This window comes from Crinia signifera, chromosome 6 (genome assembly GCF_055691185.1).
Source record: "Crinia signifera chromosome 6, ASM5569118v1, whole genome shotgun sequence".
Classification (NCBI taxonomy): domain Eukaryota; kingdom Metazoa; phylum Chordata; class Amphibia; order Anura; family Myobatrachidae; genus Crinia; species Crinia signifera.
The window spans coordinates 15,699,174-15,720,374 of NC_139222.1; the positions used below are offsets into that span (position 1 = coordinate 15,699,174).

At 47.0% G+C, this 21,201-nt stretch overlaps 2 protein-coding genes across 2 annotated transcripts in view; one reads left to right on the plus strand and one right to left on the minus strand.

Annotated features, from left to right (window-relative positions):
- The window catches only part of LOC146010024 (uncharacterized), a 437,588-nt gene that overhangs the window by 350,829 nt on the left and 65,558 nt on the right, over positions 1-21,201 (minus strand). The gene's annotated exons all lie outside the window — the stretch shown is intronic.
- LOC146009526 (uncharacterized) lies at positions 11,597-20,786 on the plus strand. Its single transcript, XM_083149969.1, has 5 exons — positions 11,597-11,651; positions 15,005-15,088; positions 17,620-18,882; positions 19,071-19,202; positions 20,539-20,786. The coding sequence occupies exons 1-5, from the start codon at positions 11,597-11,599 to the stop codon at positions 20,784-20,786; spliced, it is 1,782 nt and encodes a 593-aa protein (XP_083006095.1).

Here is a 21,201-nt window from a genome sequence, read left to right on the forward strand (position 1 = left end):
TTGTAATTTTGGCTGTCCTCAACGATATGCGTCCTTGTAATCTTAATTGTGCAGGTGGTGGTATCCCAGAGCCGATGGTGAACGGTGATTATGCGCCCAGCTGGTGGCCCAAATGTAACAAGTGGGCTGGTTTTCTCTCCAAACAAGGGGGTATCCAATTGCAACCAAGGTAACCCAGAGTAAAATCGGCAGGTGCTCCCTGACATGTTTCGCTGTCCAACTGACAGCTTTTTCAAAGTTATACTTTAGCGCTCCACCTTTGTTTTATTCTCCAGTTAGTGTCTGTGTCTTTATTCTAGAATAAGGTGTGCGTGTGAGTTATTTCTAGGCCTTATAAGGTCAAGTAAAGGTTAAAGGTCAATCAGTATAATTCTGTAGGTGCCTTATGACCACATATTACTGCTGTATCAGTGAGAACATAGAGGATGCTGGGCTGGAAGCTTACATGGTCTGGTGGAGATATGAGGACGCTGACATTTGCTGGACACATACAGTCGGCAGTGACAAGAGCTGACAATCACTGGGCTGTGTATTACTTCTGCAGTGTCCACACAATGGCCCTTATTCTGATCTGTGCGGCCGGAGCCGCATACGTTGCTCCGGCCGCACAAACCAATCCCCGCCTACAATACGGATCGCCACGGCCGTCCGTACGCGGACGGCTGGCGATCCGCATGAAAATGGTGGGGCGTACGCCTCCACCATGGTGGGAGCTGCCCCCTGCATTCGATGGTCGGCGACCATCGAAGGCAGGGCCGCACGCTCCACCAGCTCCCGCAAGCTTAGACCACACGGACAATCGTCCGTGTGAAAGCTTGTATTGGGGCGGGCAGCTGACATCCGGCGATGTCAGCTTTCCGCCCCCATCACTGGCGTCATAGCCTCATTACCATGCATACGCCCTGCGTTTGCATGGGAACGCCCATGAAACGCTGGGCGTATGCATAGGGTAATGAGGCTATTAAGCCCCTCACGCCCCTATACGCTCCCTTTGCGGCGTATACATTTTTTGTGCGGCGATTTCCCCTGCACATGCGCAGAGTGACCTCTGCGCATGTGCAGAGTGAAAACATCGGCGGTACGGCCGCACGCGGGCCGTACCGCCGAGATCAGAATAAGGGCCATTATACTGACATTTATTATCAAGAAAACACCATTAGTTGCTTATTTCTCCTAAAAACAATATATTCTCCACAAAATCACTTCAATGTCAAGGCAGAGAAAAGAAAGTGACAGTTTTATTGTTTGTCCCCACCAGGAAGAAATACTTCCCATAATCCACCATTCCACAACAGCAAAACCTGGATTCTACCCATACAGTTCCATAATGTCTGTATAAATGGACCTGCATGTTCTCTGTTAAGTGAGTGACTGACATGGATAACATGTAGACACTTCTGTAACACTATGGTCTGTTATAACCAGAAATGATTTGTCTTTAAAACATTTTCCACACTCAGAGCATGGGAATGGCCTCTCACCTGTGTAAGACCTCTGATGCGTAACAAGATCTGATTTAGGTTTATAACATTTCCTGCACTCAGAGCATAGAAATGGTTTCTGTGTGACTTCTTTGATGAATAACAAGTTCTGATTTGTGTATAAAAGATTTCTCACACTCTGAGCATGGAAATGGCCTCTCACCTGTGTAAATTCTCTGATGTGAAACAAGATTTGCTCTACTTATAAAACATTTCCTACACTCAGAGCATGGAAAAGGTTTATTACCTGTGTGAATTCTCTGATGTCTAACAAGATTTGATTTCTGTTTAAACCATTTCCCACACTCTGAACATGGAAATGGCCTCTCACCTGTGTGACTTTTCTGATGTATAACAAGTTTTGATTTGCATATAAAACATTTCTCACACTCTGAGCATAGAAATGGCCTCTCACCTCTGTGACTTCTCTGATGTGAAACAAGATTTGCTCTATTTGTAAAACATTTCTCACACTTAGAGCATGGAAATGGTTTCTCACCTGTGTGAATTCTCTGATGTGTAACAAGATTTGCTCTATTTGTAAAACATTTCCCACACTCAGAACATGGAAATGGCCTCTCATCTGTGTGACATCTCTGATGTGTAATAAGTTCTGATATAAAATATTCTTCACACACAGAACATGGAAATGGCCTCTCACCTGTGTGACTTCTCTGATGTGAACAAGATTTGCTCTACTTATTAAACATTTCCTACACTCAGAGTATGGAAATGGTTTCCCGCCTGTATGAATTATCTGATGTTTAAAAAGATTTGACTTCCATGTAAAACATTTCCCACACTCTGAACATGGAAATTTCCCCTCACCTGTGTGACTTCTCTGATGTGTAACAACATGTGGTTTAGATATTACACATTCCTCACCCTCAGAACAGGGACATTGTGTATCACGTGTGTGATCTGCATGATGTGTAACAAAAGCTGAGGTATAAGAAGAACAGACATCACGATTAGAGGGATCAGATGATATATCAGCACTGGGAGGTACTGGATGTATATTACTGGGATGTCTCCTGGAGAGTCTTGTGTGATGTCATCTTCTAGTTTAGTATCTGCAGACAAGATGCGATCTTCCTCCAGGACATCCCTGCTTGTGTCTCCCCCTGCTGGAGATAATATAACTATTATTATGCCCAGGTCTTTATACAGTGTACACACATAACTCCACTCTATAGAGACTATATAGCAATTCCCATCAGTCCCTGCCCCAGTGGTGCTAACACTCTGTATTCCCTGCCAGACAGCACTGCTCACCGCTACATCACTGTGTCACTATGATGTCATCATTATGTCAGCCCCGCGAGGGGACGCGCAATACATGTAACGTAATCGCCACGCTTCGGGCTCGGTGGCTCACTGCGCTCGCCACACTATATAAAATCAACTCCACGCCGACGTGGATAGTGGGGGTATGAAAAGGTTGGGAGGACGAGTTCCGCTGCGCTCGCCACGCTTCGGTGTGGCGTGGATAGGGGGGGGGGGGGGGGGCGAAAATCACATGAATAAATTACATTGTATGTCATTTAATTGTGCAGCAAATGAAATGCCATAGCACCATGTACAATCCGGCCCGATATCGGATGCGATCGCATCCAATTTTATATCGGATTCGATTTTTGTAATTTATTCACTGACAGAGAGCAGTGAATAAATGACATAGGAAAATCGCATCGCATGCCATGCAGAAAGCGCATGCGATGTGATGCGATGCTCTTACGCAGAATAGCCCACTAAGCTATTTGCTTAGTGGGCGCTGTTTTAGGAAACAAATACCAAATGTACAGCAAGAGGAGTCCATGCAAAAGTAGAAAAAAAATAGCAGCAATAAGAGTGTACAATCCTCCGGTCCTCCTCCATTAAGGCGACAGCTTGTTTCGGTGCTAGTGAGCACCTTAGTCAAGTGCTTCTGACCAGTGTGCAAGCCAAGTTATTTATACCAGAAGGGAACAACGCTAAGTGGCTCCAATAATGCACATGGGTGTGAGTCGGGCGGTCAAAATACCAGAAACCGTAAGTTCCGGCTGGGGTTCCGTGACGTCATTCCGCCGGAAGGCATTGTCCGCGTCAGCAGACGCCGGACCTTTGTGAGCTCATCCAGCCTGGAAATGTAATCACAGCAACCTATATACAAAAACGGGACTTATAGAAAAAATACAAAAACGTCATATAAAGCTACTGGACAATATTGATAAGCTTTATTATCTAAAAGGCATTAGGTTAGCAGCTAGTAGTTAGGCAATAAAGTCACCGCTATAAAAAAAAAAATATATATATATGGAGCACCTGCACATAGGGCCTTATTCTAGTTCACTCTTTCTGACAAAATCCTTCTTAGACGGACAAAACCATGTGCACTGCAGGTGGGGCAGATGTAACATGTGCAGAGAGAATTAGATTTGGGTGGGGTTTTACTTCAAAGTGAGATCTATATTGCAGTGTAAAAATAAAGCAGTCAGTATTTACCCTGCACAGAAACAAAATAACTCACCCAAATCTAATTCTCTCTGCAAAGTAACATCTGCCCCCCTGCAGTGCACATGGTTTTGTCCATCTAAGAAGGATTTGGTCAGAAAGAGTGAACTAGAATAAGGCCCGGTACTCTTTACCTAGATGGGCGCCAGCGTCATCGTGGTCATCGCGGGTAAATCGGGATGCCCGCGATGACCGCGATTTTCCCATAGGGAACAATGTTAAAAAGGCTGATTGACCGCAATTTTACTGTTAAATGCCTCAATGGACCCGATTTGGCCATAGGAATCAATGTTAAATGGGCCACAGAGCCCAAATAGGCACAATTAACCCTTAAATGTCCCCCACAATTTTTAACGCCACCCCACGATCCACGCCAACCCGAAGCGTGGCGAGCGCAGCGAGCCCGCGAGGGGCGGCGGTACGCGTCCTCCGACCTTTTCATGCCCTACTATCCACTAGGGCGTGGAGTGAGAATAGAATAGTGTGGCGAGCGCAGCGAGCCACCGAGCCCGAAGCGTGGCGAGCGGACGCGGATACCTTCACAGGTAGACGCGTCCCCTCGCGGGCTTCACAGGTGTCCGCGTCGCCACGGACACCTGTGAAGCCCGCGAGGGGACGCGTATAACTGTGAAGGTATCCGCGTCCCCTCGCCACGCTTCGGGCTCGGTGGCTCGCTGCGCTCGCCACACTATTCTATTCTCACTCCACGCCCTAGTGGATAGTAGGGCATGAAAAGGTCGGAGGACGCGTACCGCCGCCCCTCGCGGGCTCGCTGCGCTCGCCACGCTTCGGGTCGTCCCACCCGACTTCCTGATTCTTCGTCGCACTCAGGCGTCTGCGTTCCACTCATCTTCCGGAAACTGCGTTCCATTCGGCTTCCGGTCTCTGCGTTCCTCCTGGCTTCCTGAGACTGTGTGTTGTTCTCTTGATACCAGTTTCCGCCGGGCGGCTTGCTGAGCGGGAAGAGGACTCGGTGTCGGAGGCAGCAGGCAGTAATCGGTATTATAATTGTATAATTATAATTTGGGGCGTGGCCTATAATCGCTGCTCTCCCGCGAGGCCACGCCCCCATTTTGCCGCTATGGGGGCATGACCCAGAGGCTCTGTGAGCCTCTAGTCATGCCCCCAGCCCCCTGGCTGCGGGAATAGACGCTGTGCGCATGCGCACAGCGTTTATTCCCCGCTGCTTAGTTAGCAGCTGACAGGGGGGACCGACCAAATGACGCCTTGTCCCTGGCGCCGGAGACCCCCCCCCCCTCCCCGCACAGCCGGAGACCCCCCCCCCTCCCCGCACAGTCCTCTCACCGTCCATCTCCTACTAGCGCGGCTGCAGGAAGCGCTGATGACTTCAAAAAGACTTGCCGGACGCTGATTGGCTGAATTCAGCCAATCAGCGTCCGGCAAGTCTTTTCGAAGTCATCAGAGCTTCCTGCAGCCGCGCTAGTAGGAGATGGACGGACTCCGTCCGGTGTATGTGGACGCTGTAGTGTAGCGGCGGGCATGTTACATGCCCGCCGCTACACTACAGCGTCCACATACACCGGACCTCACAGCGCCCCTCACCTCCAGCGCCCGGTGCGCGTGACCCCCCAGCCCCCCCCTAGTTACGGCCCTGCTGTGAATTAACCACTTGCCTGGCTTAGTGACCACACAGGCAGGTGACTGCTGGGAATGGGACATTATACAGTAAAGGGCCCCTTACACTTGTGAGATTTTGTGAGATTTGATCCAATTTGAGTCAATTTATCTGACGAGATCTGATGTGCCGTCTGACAAAATCTGATGTGCCTGATGTGTAGGACACAATCCACAATCCTTTGCCATTGAGTATAACCAAGAGATTGGAAGAGATTGAACCTCCTGCACATAGGATAAATCTCGAGTCAATCAGGTTCAATTTGTTGAGACAATAAGTTGACAAGTGTAAGGGGTCCTTAACACCGGGGGATGTGACCGGAGAGGTGACTGCTGGGAATGGGACGTTATACAGTAACACCGGGGGATGTGACTGCTGGGAATGGGACATTATACAGTAACACTGGGGGATGTGACCGGAGAGGTGACTGCTGGGAATGGGACATTATACAGTAACACCGGGGGATGTGACTGCTGGGAATGGGACATTATACAGTAACACCGGGGGATGTGACCGGAGAGGTGACTGCTGGGAAAGGGGCATTATACAGTAACACCATGGGATGTGACCAGAGAGGTGACTGCTGGGAATGGGACATTATACAGTAACACCGGGGGATGTGACCGGAGAGGTGACTGCTGGGAATGGGACATTATACAGTAACACCGGGGGATGTGACCGGAGAGGTGACTGCTGGGAATGGGACATTATACAGTAACACGGGGGATGTGACCGGAGAGGTGACTGCTGGGAATGGGACATTATACAGTAACACCGGGGGATGTGACCGGAGAGGTGACTGCTGGGAATGGGACATTATACAGTAACACCGGGGATGTGACCGGAGAGGTGACTGCTGGGAATGGGACATTATACAGTAACACCGGGGGATGTGACCGGAGAGGTGACTGCTGGGAATGGGACATTATACAGTAACACCGGGGGATGTGACCGGAGAGGTGACTGCTGGGAATGGGGCGTCATACAGTAACACCGGGGATGAACACCGGGGGATGTGACCGGAGTGGTGACTGCTGGGAATGGGGCGTTATACAGTAACACCGGGGGATGTGACCGGAGAGGTGACTGCTGGGAATGGGACGTCATACAGTAACACCGGGGATGTGACCGGAGAGGTGACTGCTGGAAATGGGACGTTATACAGAAACACCGGGGATGTGACCGGAGAGGTAACTGCTGGGAATGGGACATTGTACAGTAACACCAAGGGATGTGTCGGGCGAAGTGACTGCTGGGAATGTGACATTATACAGTAACACCAGGGATGTGACTGGAGAGGTGACTGCTGCGAATGGGACATTATACAGTAACACCGGGGGATGTGACCGGAGAGGTGACTGCTGGGAATGGGACATTATACAGTAACAATGGGGGATGTGACCGGAGAGGTGACTGCTGGGAATGGGCCGTCATACAGTAACACCGGGGGATGTGACCGGAGAGGTGACTGCTGGGAATGGGACGTCATACAGTAACACCGGGGGATGTGACTGGAGAGGTGACTGCTGGGAATGGGACATTATACAGTTACACCGGGGGATGTGACCGGAGAGGTGACTGCTGGAAATGGGATGTTATACAGTAACATCGGGGATGTGACCGGAGAGGTAACTGCTGGAATGGGACGTTATACAGTAACACCTGGGAATGGGACATTGTACAGTAACACCGAGGGATGTGTCGGGCGAAGTGACTGCTGGGAATGGGACATTATACAGTAGCACCACGGATGTGACTGGAGAGGTAACTGCTGCAAATGGGACATTATACAGTAACACCGGGGGATGTGACAGGAGAGGTGACTGCTGGGAATAGGACATTACACATTAACATCGAGGGATGTGCCCGGAGAGGTGACTGCTGGGAATGGGACATTATACAGTAAGACCGGGGGATGTGACCGGAGAGGTGACTGCTGGGAATGGGACATTATACAGTAACAATGGGGGATATGACCGGAGAGGTGACTGCTGGGAATGGGACATTATACAGTAACACCGGGGGATGTGACCGGAGAGGTGACTGCTGGGAATGGGGCATTATACAGTAACACCGGGGGATGTGACCGGAGAGGTGACTGCTGGGAATGGGACATTATACAGTTACACCGGGGGATGTTACCGGAGAGGTGACTGCTGGAAATGGGACGTTATACAGTAACATCAGGGATTTGACCGGAGAGGTGACTGCTGGGAATGGGACGTTATACAGTAACACCTGGGAATGGGACATTGTACAGTAACAACGAGGGATGTGTCGGGCGAAGTGACTGCTGGGAATGGGACATTATACAGTAACACCGTGGGATGTGACCGGAGAGGTGACTGCTGGGAATGGGACATTATACAGTAACACCGGGGGATGTGACCGGAGAGGTGACTGCTGGGAATGGGACATTATACAGTAACACCGGGGGATGTGACTGGAGAGGTGGCTGCTGGGAAAGGGACATTATACAGTAACACCGGGGGATGTGACCGGAGAGGTGACTGCTGCGAATGGGACATTACACATTAACATCGAGGGATGTGCCCGGAGAGGTGACTGCTGGGAATGGGACATTATACAGTAACACCAGGGGATGTGACCGGAGAGTTGACTGCTGGGAATGGGACATTATACAGTAACAATGGGGGATGTGACCGGAGAGGTGACTGCTGGGAATGGGACATTATACAGTAACACCGGGGGATGTGACCGGAGAGGTGACTGCTGGGAATGGGACATTATACAGTAACACTGGCGGATGTGACTGGAGAGGTGACTGCTGGGAATGGGACATTATACAGTTACACCGGGGGATGTGACCGAAGAGGTGACTACTGGGAATGGGCCGTTATACAGTAAGACCGGGGGATGTGACCGGAGAGGTGACTTCTGGGAATGGGACGTCATACAGTAACACCCGGGGATGTGACCGGAGAGGTGACTGCTGGGAATGGGACGTCATACAGTAACACCCGGGGATGTGACCGGAGAGGTGACTGCTGGGAATGGGGCATTATACAGTAACACCGGGGGATGTGACCGGAGAGGTGACTGCTGGGAATGGGACATTATACAGTTATACCGGGGGATGTGACCGGAGAGGTGACTGCTGGAAATGGGACGTTATACAGTAACAGGGATTTGACCGGAGAGGTGACTGCTGGGAATGGGACGTTATACAGTAACACCTGGGAATGGGACATTGTACAGTAACAACGAGGGATGTGTCGGGCGAAGTGACTGCTGGGAATGGGACATTATACAGTAACACCAGGGATGTGACCGGAGAGGTGACTGCTGGGAATGGGACATTATACAGTAACACCGGGGGATGTGACTGGAGAGGTGGCTGCTGGAAAAGGGACATTATACAGTAACACCGGGGGATGTGACTGGAGAGGTGACTGTTGCGAATGGGACATTACACATTAACATCGAGGGATGTGCCCGGAGAGGTGACTGCTGGGAATGGAACATTATACAGTAACACCGGGGGATGTGACCGGAGAGGTGACTGCTGGGAATGGGACATTATACAGTAACAATGGGGGATGTGACCGGAGAGGTGACTGCTGGGAATGGGACATTATACAGTAACACCGGGGGATGTGACCGGAGAGGTAACGGCTGGGAATGGGACGTTATACAGTAACACCAGGGGATGTGACCAGAGAGGTGACTGCTGGGAATGGGACATTATACAGTAACACCGGGGGATGTGACCGGAGAGGTAACGGCTGGGAATGGGACATTATACAGTAACACCGGGGGATATGACCGGAGAGGTGACTGCTGGGAATGGGACAAAATATAGTGACACCGGGGGATGTGGCCGGAGAGGTGACTGCTGGGAATGGGACATTATACAGTAACACCAGGGGATGTGACAGGAGAGGTGATGGCAGGGAATGGGGCATTATACAGTAACACTGGCAGATGTGACCGGAGAGGTAACGGCTGGGAATGGGACATTATACAGTAACACCAGGGATGTGACCGGAGAGGTGACTGCTGGGAATGGGACATTATACAGTAACACCGGGGGATGTGACCGGAGAGGTGACTGCTGGGAATGGGACATTATACAGTAACACCGGGGGATGTGACTGGAGAGGGTGGCTGCTGGGAAAGGGACATTATACAGTAACACCGGGGGATGTGACTGGAGAGGTGACTGCTGCGAATGGGACATTACACATTAACATCGAGGGATGTGCCCGGAGAGGTGACTGCTGGGAATGGAACATTATACAGTAACACCGGGGGATGTGACCGGAGAGGTGACTGCTGGGAATGGGACATTATACAGTAACAATGGGGGATGTGACCGGAGAGGTGACTGCTGGGAATGGGACATTATACAGTAACACCGGGGGATGTGACCGGAGAGGTAACGGCTGGGAATGGGACGTTATACAGTAACACCAGGGGATGTGACCACAGAGGTGACTGCTGGGAATGGGATGTTATACAGTAACACCGGGGGATGTGACCGGAGAGGTGACTGCTGGGAATGGGACATTATACAGTAACACCGGGGATGTGACCGGAGAGGTAACGGCTGGGAATGGGACATTATACAGTAACACCGGGGGATATGACCGGAGAGGTGACTGCTGGGAATGGGACAAAATACAGTGACACCGGGGGATGTGGCCGGAGAGGTGACTGCTGGGAATGGGACATTATACAGTAACACCAGGGGATGTGACAGGAGAGGTGATGGCAGGGAATGGGGCATTATACAGTAACACTGGCCGCTGTGACCGGAGAGGTAACGGCTGGGAATGAGACATTATACAGTAACACCGTGGGATGTGACCGGAGAGGTGACTGCTGGGAATGGGACATTATAGAGTAACATTGGGGCATGTGTATGGGTGATGACTGTATCATTGTGTGTGTCAGGTCCCTGTAAGAATGTCACTATCTCTCCATGCAGGAGGTGGATTATATTATACAATGGTCTGTACAAGGACTGTACAATGAAGAATCACCAGACCCTGACATCTCTGGGTAAGAGGAGTTCTCAAAACTGGTCTCTTCTGTATAATAAAATTATTCTAAATAGTCATCTGACAATTATATATATGTGTAGTGTAATTAGTCACTATTTCCTACAGAAGGACCCAGTAACAGAGATACCCCAGAGAGATGTCCCCGTCCTCCTAATTCACAGGAGTGTACAGAGGAAAATCCCAGTATACCACAGGAGGGTCAGGTAGGAGGAAAAGAGACGGATGTGACCGATATTAAGGCAGAAGAGACGGATGTGACGGATATTAAGGAGGAAGATACAGAGGGAGAAGAAGAGACGGATGTGACTGATATTAAGGCAGAAGATACAGAGGGAGAAGAAGAGACGGATGTGACGGATATTAAGGTAGAAGATACAGAAGGAGAAGAAGAGACAGATGTGACTGATATTAAGGTAGAAGATACAGAGAGAGAAGAAGAGACGGATGTGACTGATATTAAGGTAAAAGATACAGAGGGAGAAGACGAGACGGATGTGAGTGATATTAAGGCAGAAGCTACAGAGGGAGAAGAAGAGACGGATGTGACTGATATTAATGAAGAAGCTACAGAGGGAGAAGACGAGACGGATGTGACTGATAATAAGGGAGAAGAAGCGACGGATGTGACTGATAATAAGGCAGAAGATACAGAGGGAGAAGACGAGACGGATGTGAGTGATAATAATTTAGAAGATACAGAAGGAGAAGAAGAGACGGATGTGACTGATAATAAGGAAGAAGCTACAGAGGGAGGAGAAGAGACGGATGTGACTGATAATAAGGAAGAAGATACAGAGGGAGAAGAAGAGACGGATGTGACTGATATGAAGGAAGAAGATACAGAGGGAGAAGAAGAGACGGATGTGACTGATAATAAGGCAGAAGATACAGAGGGAGAAGACGAGGCGGATGTGACTGATAATAAGGAAGAAGCTACAGAGGGAGGAGAAGAGACAGATATGAGGGGTGACCAGCAGCGTAAGGAGGAGGAAATCCCTACAGATACCAGCACAGGTGAGTGCAAAAAGGGGTAAAGTTAAGGCTACTAAAATTATTTTAGATCCAAGCAACGCTTGTTATTCTCTATTCTCCCTGTTGCCCTCTGGGAAATGTTCTAGGTGTTTAGGTTGCCATACTAGTCGGCTGCGGAATAGTTTTTCCCGTCTGTTATTCTGAGTGTGAGTTTGCAGTGTGTGACTTGTGAGTGCTGCTTTTTCTTCTTTGGAATCTCACTTATTTCACTTTTTTAGTGTTGTAGATTCCTATTCTTCTTGTTCTGTCACTACAGTCTTCCTCTACTATATTCTCCTCTGTCAGTGCAGAGTAATGAGGGCAATGGGCGAGAAGTAATAGGGTGTAATTATTTTGGGTTAATAAATGGCCATAAGTGCGTGTGTTCTGCAAATCACATATGTAATAGTGAGTGATCTGCGGTAACAATTGTACATTTTGCCGTGACAAATATATCGCATTTCAAAAATCGTATTCGGATGTTTTCACATTCAAAACATCAAAAGTGAGGGGGTCCTGCCGCATTTAGGAATCCAGCACTGGGCTCTTGAAAAGGTCCTGGTTCCAATAATATGGGGAACAAATAGAGTAGTAGTCCCCTGTATTTTGTAACCAGCACCGGGCTCCAACAGCTAGTAGAATGATGTCACAGCGGGGGACACTTTATATAAGTTCCCCCTGGTCAGAGCATCACCCCATGGACAAGGTCCCTGTGCGAGTGGGGACCACCTGAATAAAGGGCTCTTCCCAGGCTTTACCTGTCCAGGGCTGAAGCCCGGGGCTGTCCCCGGTCCCCTGGGCAGTGGGGGCCATGTTTATTTATTGGTGTACAATAACAACAACAACACCAGGTTGTGCTGTCGGACTACATACAGTAGTAACATAGTAGTAGAGGTTACAAAACAGAATTGCATCCATCAAGTTCATCCTTATACAGGAGCTGTTAGGTGGAATGGACTAGATGTGATATCCCCATTTTAGTATTACCGCCTGTTCCAACTATGGCTGAATAGTGATTATTTGTACCCCTGGATGTTCTGTTCCAGTAGATGTTTGTCCAACCTTATTTTATATGTGTTCAATGCGTCTGCTATCACCACCTTTCCTGGGAGAGTGTCCATACCTTTACCTGCCCTGACCGTAAATAACCCTTTCCTTCTAAGGGTACGGAATCTCCTCTCCTCTAGTCTGAGTGCATGCCCACGTGTCCTAGTTTCCCACCTCAGAGTAAAGAGGTTGCCTGATAGTTTACAATATTGTCCCCCTGATATATGTATATATGTAAAGAATGTGGGGCCCAGAATTGCACTCCAATATCCAGGGGAGGTCTAACCAGTGCCCTGTACAGGGGTATAATTACATTGTCTTCTGTTTCCATGCCCCTTCTTATACAGTCTGGTATCCTGTTGGCCTTTGTGGCCGCACCATGACACTGAGCACTGTACCCTAGTTCAATGTCAAATTGAACTCCTAGGTCCAATTCCAATTCTGATTTGCCCAATTCTCCTCCGTTTGTATAAGTTGCACCCTGGTTCTGTCCTCTGAGATGTATAACCTTACATTTATCTACATTGTACCTCATGTATCAGTCCATTCGTCAAGTTTATCTAAGTCCCACTGTAGAATGTTGACATCCTCAACCATTCTAACCACCCTGCACATTTTTGTTTCATTTGCAAAAATTGAGATTCTACTTACTATCCCATCCTCTATATCATTAATGAATGTTAAATGGAAGAGGCCCTAACACCGAAGCCTGTGGTACTTCACTTAGTACTGGTCTCCAACTGGAAAATGCACCGTTTACCACCACCCTCTGCTCTCCATCTTTGTATGTGCCTCAGTGTCGAATGCCTTTGCAAAATCCAGGAATACCTCATCTACAGCATTGCCAATGTCTAGGTTTCTGCTAATTTCCTCATAAAATGTATTGGGTTAGTTTGGCATGAATGATTCTTTACACACCCATGTTGATGACTAGTGATTATATGATTCATTTATAGGTATTCTTGGATACCATCTTTTAAAATTCCCTCAAACCATTTCCCTACGATTGGCTTTAAGATCACACTTGCTGGGTCATTGCTTTTTCCTTTTTTAAATATCGGTACTACTTCCGCAATTATCCAGGTCCCGGCAAGCTCCCCCCCCCCCATGTAGGTTCTTGGAGAACCACAACTTTAATATCATACATTAGTGTTCATTCTAGCACCCGCCAACTTTGAAAACCCATGCAGTTCCTCTTACCTGCCTGGGTTGTCGCTGTCTGCCGTGCTATTTCTAGTTATATCTGGTTTGCATATCAGTGCTGATATACAGACCACACTGTGGTAGAAGCACTGCAGCAGACAGCGACACCCCAGGCAGGGAAGAGGAACTGCATGGGTTTTCAAAGTTGGCGGGTTCTTGAATGAACACTAATACATCCATACACACATTCATACATACAAATATACATATACTCACCTTGCCAGTCTTCCCCACTGGTGGAACCTTTTCTCCAGTTAAGTGTTCAGGGGATTAAAAAAAAAATTGCCCGACATCCGGACTTGAGGAGCTGCACACACATGCGGGCCTCTCCAATACTTGGGGTAATTCTAGTGGAGACGGCTACATCCAATCAGGGATGAGCTGATTGGTTGAGGGGAGTCCCAGCCCTGATTGGATGAAGCCATCTCCACTGGAATCACCCTTATTACCGGGAAGGACCCGCATGTGTATTTAAAACTTTTACGGGGTCCATGTTGACATAGATACCAAAACGGTGAAAAAAGCATGCTGACGGTTTCCTGTGTCTCTCATTTCAATGTCAACGTTTTGCTTGTGTCGACCTAGTGCTTATTGACTAAAGGCTCCAGTCATCCTTCCCGAAAACCCAAAAATCAAAGCCTCATCAAGCCAGGTTTGGTAACCGTCAGGCCCTTTAGCCAGATGACAAGCTGTTTTTCTAATGCTGGAAGTCCAACCCCGGGGGTTTCCAGGGTGGGTGGTCGGTTCCTGGACTGACAATGTATAACAGACCTCCACAAACAATTCCTGGGTGTTAGACATGGTATTTTTCGACTACAACCTTTAATTTTTTATTCTAACCAATTTGTTACCACCGGTCTGCCTGCCAGATGCCGCCAAGGCTTCTTCCCTTCTGTCCGCCATTTCTTCCCTTCTGCCGACTGCAATGATCACCCCTGTCCCCCCTTCTCATCACGGACAAGGTTTCTCTTCACATTTTTTCTTGGTGTGGAAGCCCAGTGGGTCTTTCCACAGCATTCGCAACCTGAGACAGCGCAACCTGTTGCTGAGATTACCCAAATTCAGAATGGAGCCTCTTTGATCCATTCTTCTGACTCTATAACTAGGAGACTTCATGGCATTCTTAGCATTCAGGACGCCTATCTCCACATTTCCATTTGTCAATATCACCAGTATTTCTTTGCTTTATGGTGAGAGACAGGCATTACCAGTTCAAGGCTGTGCACAGCGCAGTGAGTCTTCACAAAGGTGATGGCTGCCCAACATCACGTACTAGGAACTTGTGTTCTACCTTATCTGGGTGACCCCCCTTCTGCTAGTGCAGTCTCCAAAGCATCTTGAGCTTTACCCAGAGGTATTTTATCTCTTGACAAAATGCTGGGGTCAACCTCTGGTGGACCTAATGGCCTCCAGACAGCTACACATGTACAGCTCTTGGACCCAGGGATCCAGCATTATGCCTTTTGGATGGCCTCTCAGCACCTTGGCCATTCCAAATGGTATATAGCTTTCCTCTCATTGCTATTCTTATACGAGTATTGGATCGGCTGAAAAATGAGATGTGACCACCATTCGGGTGGCTCCAGATTGTCCAAGAAGATCCTGGTACGTGGACCTTCTAAGACTGTCGGTGACCCCTCCAAACCGTCTCCCACTTTGGCGGGACCTATAGTCTCATGGACTTTGTCATCACCAGGATCTCATCAAATTGATTTTGAAGGGGTGGCTGTTGAGTGGTCAATCTTAGGAGTGAGAGAATTGTCACCTCAGATCATCAAACTATTTTTCATACGGTTTGGCAACGGTACTTCCAATGGCGCTCTTCAAATGCTATAACCCAAAGGTCTATCGACTCTCCAGTGTTCTGGCGTTCCTGCTAAGTGGTTTGGACTTGGGCCTTCATTGTTCCTCCTTGAAGGTCCAGGTGTCAACCATCTCTATGTTGTTTCAATGACAAGTGGAAGCTTCTTTCATGATTCATACCTCTGGTGCATCCATTGATGCATCCGTGGGATTTGTCACTAGTCCTTCAACTTCAGGGAGCTCCATTTTGAGCCATTGGATTCTATGGATCACATGGAAGATTTTTTTTTTTTTACCATGTCCTCTGCTCGTAGAGATTCGAACTTAGGGGCCCTCTCTCATCATTCACCCTTTTTGGTGTTCCATGAGGACAGAGTGGTATTACTAAATAGACAGGATATCTGCCTATGGTTGTGATGAACAAGGACATTTTTTGTACCAGTTTTCTCTCGAGAACTTTCTTCTTCAGTCTCTTGATTCTTTGGAGACGTTGGTTGTGGTCCGGGCCCTGCATATTTATGTGTGTTTGACCACTCCTTGAGCAAACCTGAGTCTTCCTACTTTATGATGTACATAAGATGGTCTGGCCTGCCTCAAAACAGGCCTTGGCTCACTAGTTGTGTCTCGCCATTTGCCAGGCCAATCTTTTGGTGGGGAAAGTGGTGCCAGTTTCAGTGAAGGCCTTCTCCACTTGGTCTGTTGGTGCTTAATGGGCACCGCCCACCAGTGTTTCCTGCAGAGCATCCATGTGGGCTTCTGTGCATATGTTCATCAAATTCTATAATTTTGACACCTTTGCCTCAGCAGATGCTGCTTTCAGCTAAGGGGTCTTCAGTACAGCTCAGGAACGTTCCCACCCATAAAGGGACAGCTTTGTGACGTCCCAGAATCCACCATGGGCTGAAAGTAAAAAATAAGACTGTCTTACCTGTAAAATCCTTTTCTCTGAAACCATGTTGGATGCTGGGCACCTGCCCTTAAACCTCTGTCTGGGCAGAGTTCTGCTAGCTTTGGACACAGTCAGGGGAGTGTTATGCTTGTGCTCGGTGCGTGTTCCTCTGCGTGGTCTTCTCTCCTACACCAGTAACTCAGCTTGTTAAGTTTTGCTAGTTCCCGAGGACAGGGGGAATAGGGTAGGAGGAGCCTAACTCCAGAAGTTAACTCCATGATGCCTGGGTCCTCCAATCCCCACCATACCCATAATCCCAACATCCACCAAGGCTTCAGAAATAAGATTTTACATGTAAAAATTATTTTTTTTCTGGTTTATCCTCCTTCAGCCTCTTCCTGAGATGATCTGGATCTACTAGACGTAGTTTGAGTTCTGTGGTTACTTGGATCTGCTCTGTCGTCTCCAGAGACTATTCTAGTGCAGGGTGACTGGCTCCTGACTGGGCGTCCACGCATTCCTCTGATCATACCTATGTACACAGACCATGAAGAGAAGGGAATGAGTCCTGGTCTTGTCTATAACATAGATTGGGGACACTGAGTAGGTCTAGAGACCAGTTAGAACCAGAATATAATGAATAGCTCTGAAGGCAAAAAGTTATATGAAGAGTCTTCCCTGCATTTAATTAGGATTTACCATGGGTGTAGGTCAGTGTTTGGGTGGACATTGAGGTTGGACATCACTGATAACGAGGCTTCCAGTCCTTTGACAATGGCAGGGAAAGGTTACTGGCCAATGGCTGCTGTTCTGTTGGCGATGTCACAGTGACTGGGTGGTTGCATTGTGCATTATTAAGGCGGGTCTGTTCTAGTTGATTTAGTTTCTCTTTTTGCCAACAGTCAGATTTGCTGTAAGTACATTTAGAATTGTAATAAAGTGTTTAGAAATGACTGATACACTGACAATCTGCTCCTCAGTGTAAGATCAATGTTTTTATTTCCATACAATTTATTTCATTCTCGGCAGATGATGACAGAAGGAAGCATATCATGATGGGAGATCTCATTTTGTTTCCAGACATTAAAATAGAAGATACCATCATACGAGATTCTCCAGGAGAAAAGACCATTATCTCAGATATACATCCAGTGCTTTATAATGCAAATACAGCATCTGATCCTTCATCTCAAGGGGACTCTGCTCCTAATAACTCTGCCATTGTTACACGTAGTACAGGTCATACAGCGGATACAGGCTTTCCATGTTCTGAGTGTGGGAAATGTTTTACACTGAAATCAAATCTTGTTTTACATCAGAGAATTCACACAGATGAGAAACCATTTCCATGCTCTGAGTGTGGAAAATGTTTTACACGGAAATCAAATCTTGTTTTACATCAGAGAATTCACACAGGTGAGAAACCATTTCCATGTTCTGAGTGTGGGAAATGTTTTTCAGATAAATCAAATCTTGTTAAACATCAGAGAATTCACACAGGTGAGAAACCATTTCCATGTTCTCAGTGTGGAAAATGTTTTGCAGGTAAATTAGGTTTTGTTTTACATCAAAGAATTCACACAGGTGAGAAACCATTTCCATGTTCTCAGTGTGGAAAATGTTTTGCAGATAAATCAGGTCTTGTTGTTCATCAGAGAAGTCACACAGGTGAGAAACCATTTCCATGTTCTGAGTGTGGAAAATGTTTTACACAGAAATCAAAACTTGTTATTCATCAGAGAAGTCACACAGGTGAGAAACCATTTCCATGTTCTCAGTGTGGAAAATATTTTGCAGATAAATCAGGTCTTGTTATACATCAGAGAAGTCACAATAGTGAGAAACCATTTCCATGTTCTGAGTGTGGGAAATGTTTTACACTTAAATCAAAACTTGTTATTCATCAGAGAAGTCACACAGGTGAGAAACCATTTCCATGTTTTCAGTGTGGAAAACTTTTTGCAGATAAACCAGGTCTTGTTGCACATCAGAGAACTCACACAGGTGAGAAACCATTTCCATGTTCTGAGTGTGGGAAATGTTTAACACATAAATCAAAACTTGTTATTCATCAGAGAAGTCACACAGGTGAGAAACCATTTCCATGTTCTGAGTGTGGGAAATGTTTTACATTTAAATCAAAACTTGTTATTCATCAGAGAAGTCACACAGGTGAGAAACCATTTCCATGTTCTCAGTGTGGAAAATGTTTTGCAGATAAACCAGGTCTTCTTATACATCAGAGAAGTCACAATGGTGAGAAACCATTCCCATGTTCTGAGTGTGGAAAATGTTTTACACGGAAATCAGCTCTTGTTATACATCAGAGAAGTCACACAGGTGAGAAACCATTTTCATGTTCAGAATGTGGAAAATGTTTTACGCATCAGTAAAGTCTTCTTAGCCATGAGGCACAATGCCAAAACAGTAGAAGAGGCACAGGCATTTCTTAGAGTGGTTTTTCTAAACTCTTGAAAAAGCTGCAAGAAGCTGCAGTGAAACGCGTCAGGGTGCATTGACCAACTTGCTACATCTGTGTCTGCGCTTGAACCAGTATCTGGATTCTGATGCTGTTGGAACTATACAGACTGCACCAACTACTCCTGATTCAGGTTATTGGCACATATCTGTCCACTGTGACTAGTGAGGAACCACCAAATGAACAATTATTTATAAGGACACCTGGGACTCTCCTCCAGCAGTGATGGGCCTGGGAATGACCACCTGCAATGCCTTGTGCATCTCTTGTTAGGGAGTTAGTGATCTGCAGCCATTACCTAGACTGAGTCCATTTATGTCACAGGAACAAGCACAGTAGCATTTATTTTGGGGGGGGGGGGGGGGGGGGGGTGTTAACCAGAATTTAAAATAACTTTGAGTAAATTATAATTACACAGCAATCAGAAATTGCTGTTAGATTAGAGAATTGTGCTCGGAATACAAAGAAAGTAAGTGATACTATGGGGAACGTGACGCCGGCACTGTATAACATGTCATTTGTATGCACACAAACATTTGTACAATAAAATAATCTTTCCCTTGTGAGATCATCACGTCGCATCTGGAAACAATAAATATAACTATGGAACCTAAACAGATCGGGGATCAATGGATAAACTAAAAGTCAAACCCAATCCAGATCCAGATGGATCAGCACAAAAATCGGGTGAATATTGCCCCAAATCGGATATGTCTGACATACGCTCCGGCATGCAGTCCTTTGCGCATCGGAGTTGGAGGTCGGACGGCTGACCATAAGATGGGTCAGTATTGGACCCATCAGCGGGGCATCATGGGTCCTTTTTTAGAACCCACAAAGTGTATTGCATCCGATCAGGTCCAAAGGTGTGTGTGTGCCAGCAGTGCCACCACTGGCACACACCTGTAGTCTGCAGAGTGGGGAAGCGCCGGGCAGGAGAGGCAATCTCCTCACTCTGCATACTCCAGGGAACAGGCTATACCGGTAGCTGCGGGCAGCCAGGAGATTTCAAAGCTCCCATTCAAATGAATGGGAGGCTGCTGATTGGCTGAGGGCTCTCCCAACCAATCAGCGGCCTTCCATTCATTTGAACATTCAACTTTCCCAGCAGCTATCCTGGGGGCACGTGATTTATCACAGGTGAACAATGTCACATCAAGTGCCACATCATTATGTGAGCCCTGCCGGGGGAACTCCAGGGAAATCTGGTCCTTAAGACACTTTTGGGAGCCTTTAGAGAGATGGGGAATAAAATAGCACAGCAAAAGTGATCAGGGTCAAACTTATTAGGGTGTGAGACTCAGAAAAAGATTATGGGAGAGTTTTCCCATTTTTTAAAGCAGCAATCATTTACACTGCAAAACCAGGGTGATTTTGCCATGTCACTGATTGCCTCCTTAAAAGAAAAATGAGAAATAATCTCTGACTTTGATTCTCGCACACCTCATTACATTTGTCCCTGGTCGTAGAGAATAAGAGACCTGGCGGAGCCACTGCATTAGGAGATGGTAAACCATTTCAGTTTTCTGTGTGCAAGAAATGTTCACAGAGATCTTTGTGCACAGTACAAACGGTAAGTCATACCGGTGTGGATCTGTTTTTATGCTTTGAGCGTGAGAAATGTTTTATACAAAAATCATTATTACACATCAAGGAATTTACAGGTAAGAAGTACTTTACATGTTCGGAGTGTGAGAAATGTTTTACACAGAAATAATATTATTACACATCAGGGGGAGGGTATAGTAAGAAACCTTATACCAATAAATGAGTGTAGAATCGAGGGCAAAGACAGCTACATTGTGGAGGAAGTTAGGAAGAAGGGAACAAGGTATACGGAAGGAGAGACACAGCCAAATACAAATATTGTCCATGCTACTGATTTATCGTTTTAGGAACCTTCTGCAACAGGTAACATGACAAGGGCAAAGGAAAAACGAGATCTGAAATGCCTTTATCTGAATGCTAGGAGTGTAACTGGTAAAACGGGGGATCTAGAGACCTTAGTTTTGGGTGTTAGCATGGGGAAGGATACCTGTGCACTAGTACCAATCCCATTATAATTGTCAACAGCAATTGTAAAGAATCCACAGTATTGGCATTTGTGTTCCTGGGCCCTGATAAATGATGTG

What these genes read in the sequence shown, in the direction of transcription:
- LOC146009526 (XM_083149969.1), top strand. Translation starts at nt 11,597, where the DNA reads ATGAGGGGTGACCAGCAGCGTAAGGAGGAGGAAATCCCTACAGATACC. An exon ending in CAGTATTTCTTTGCTTTATG is followed by an intron (nt 15,089 to 17,619) that starts GTGAGAGACAGG and finishes CATTCTCGGCAG; the next exon opens with ATGATGACAGAAGGAAGCAT. An exon ending in ATGTTCTGAGTGTGGAAAAT is followed by an intron (nt 18,883 to 19,070) that starts GTTTTACACGGA and finishes CTCTTGAAAAAG; the next exon opens with CTGCAAGAAGCTGCAGTGAA.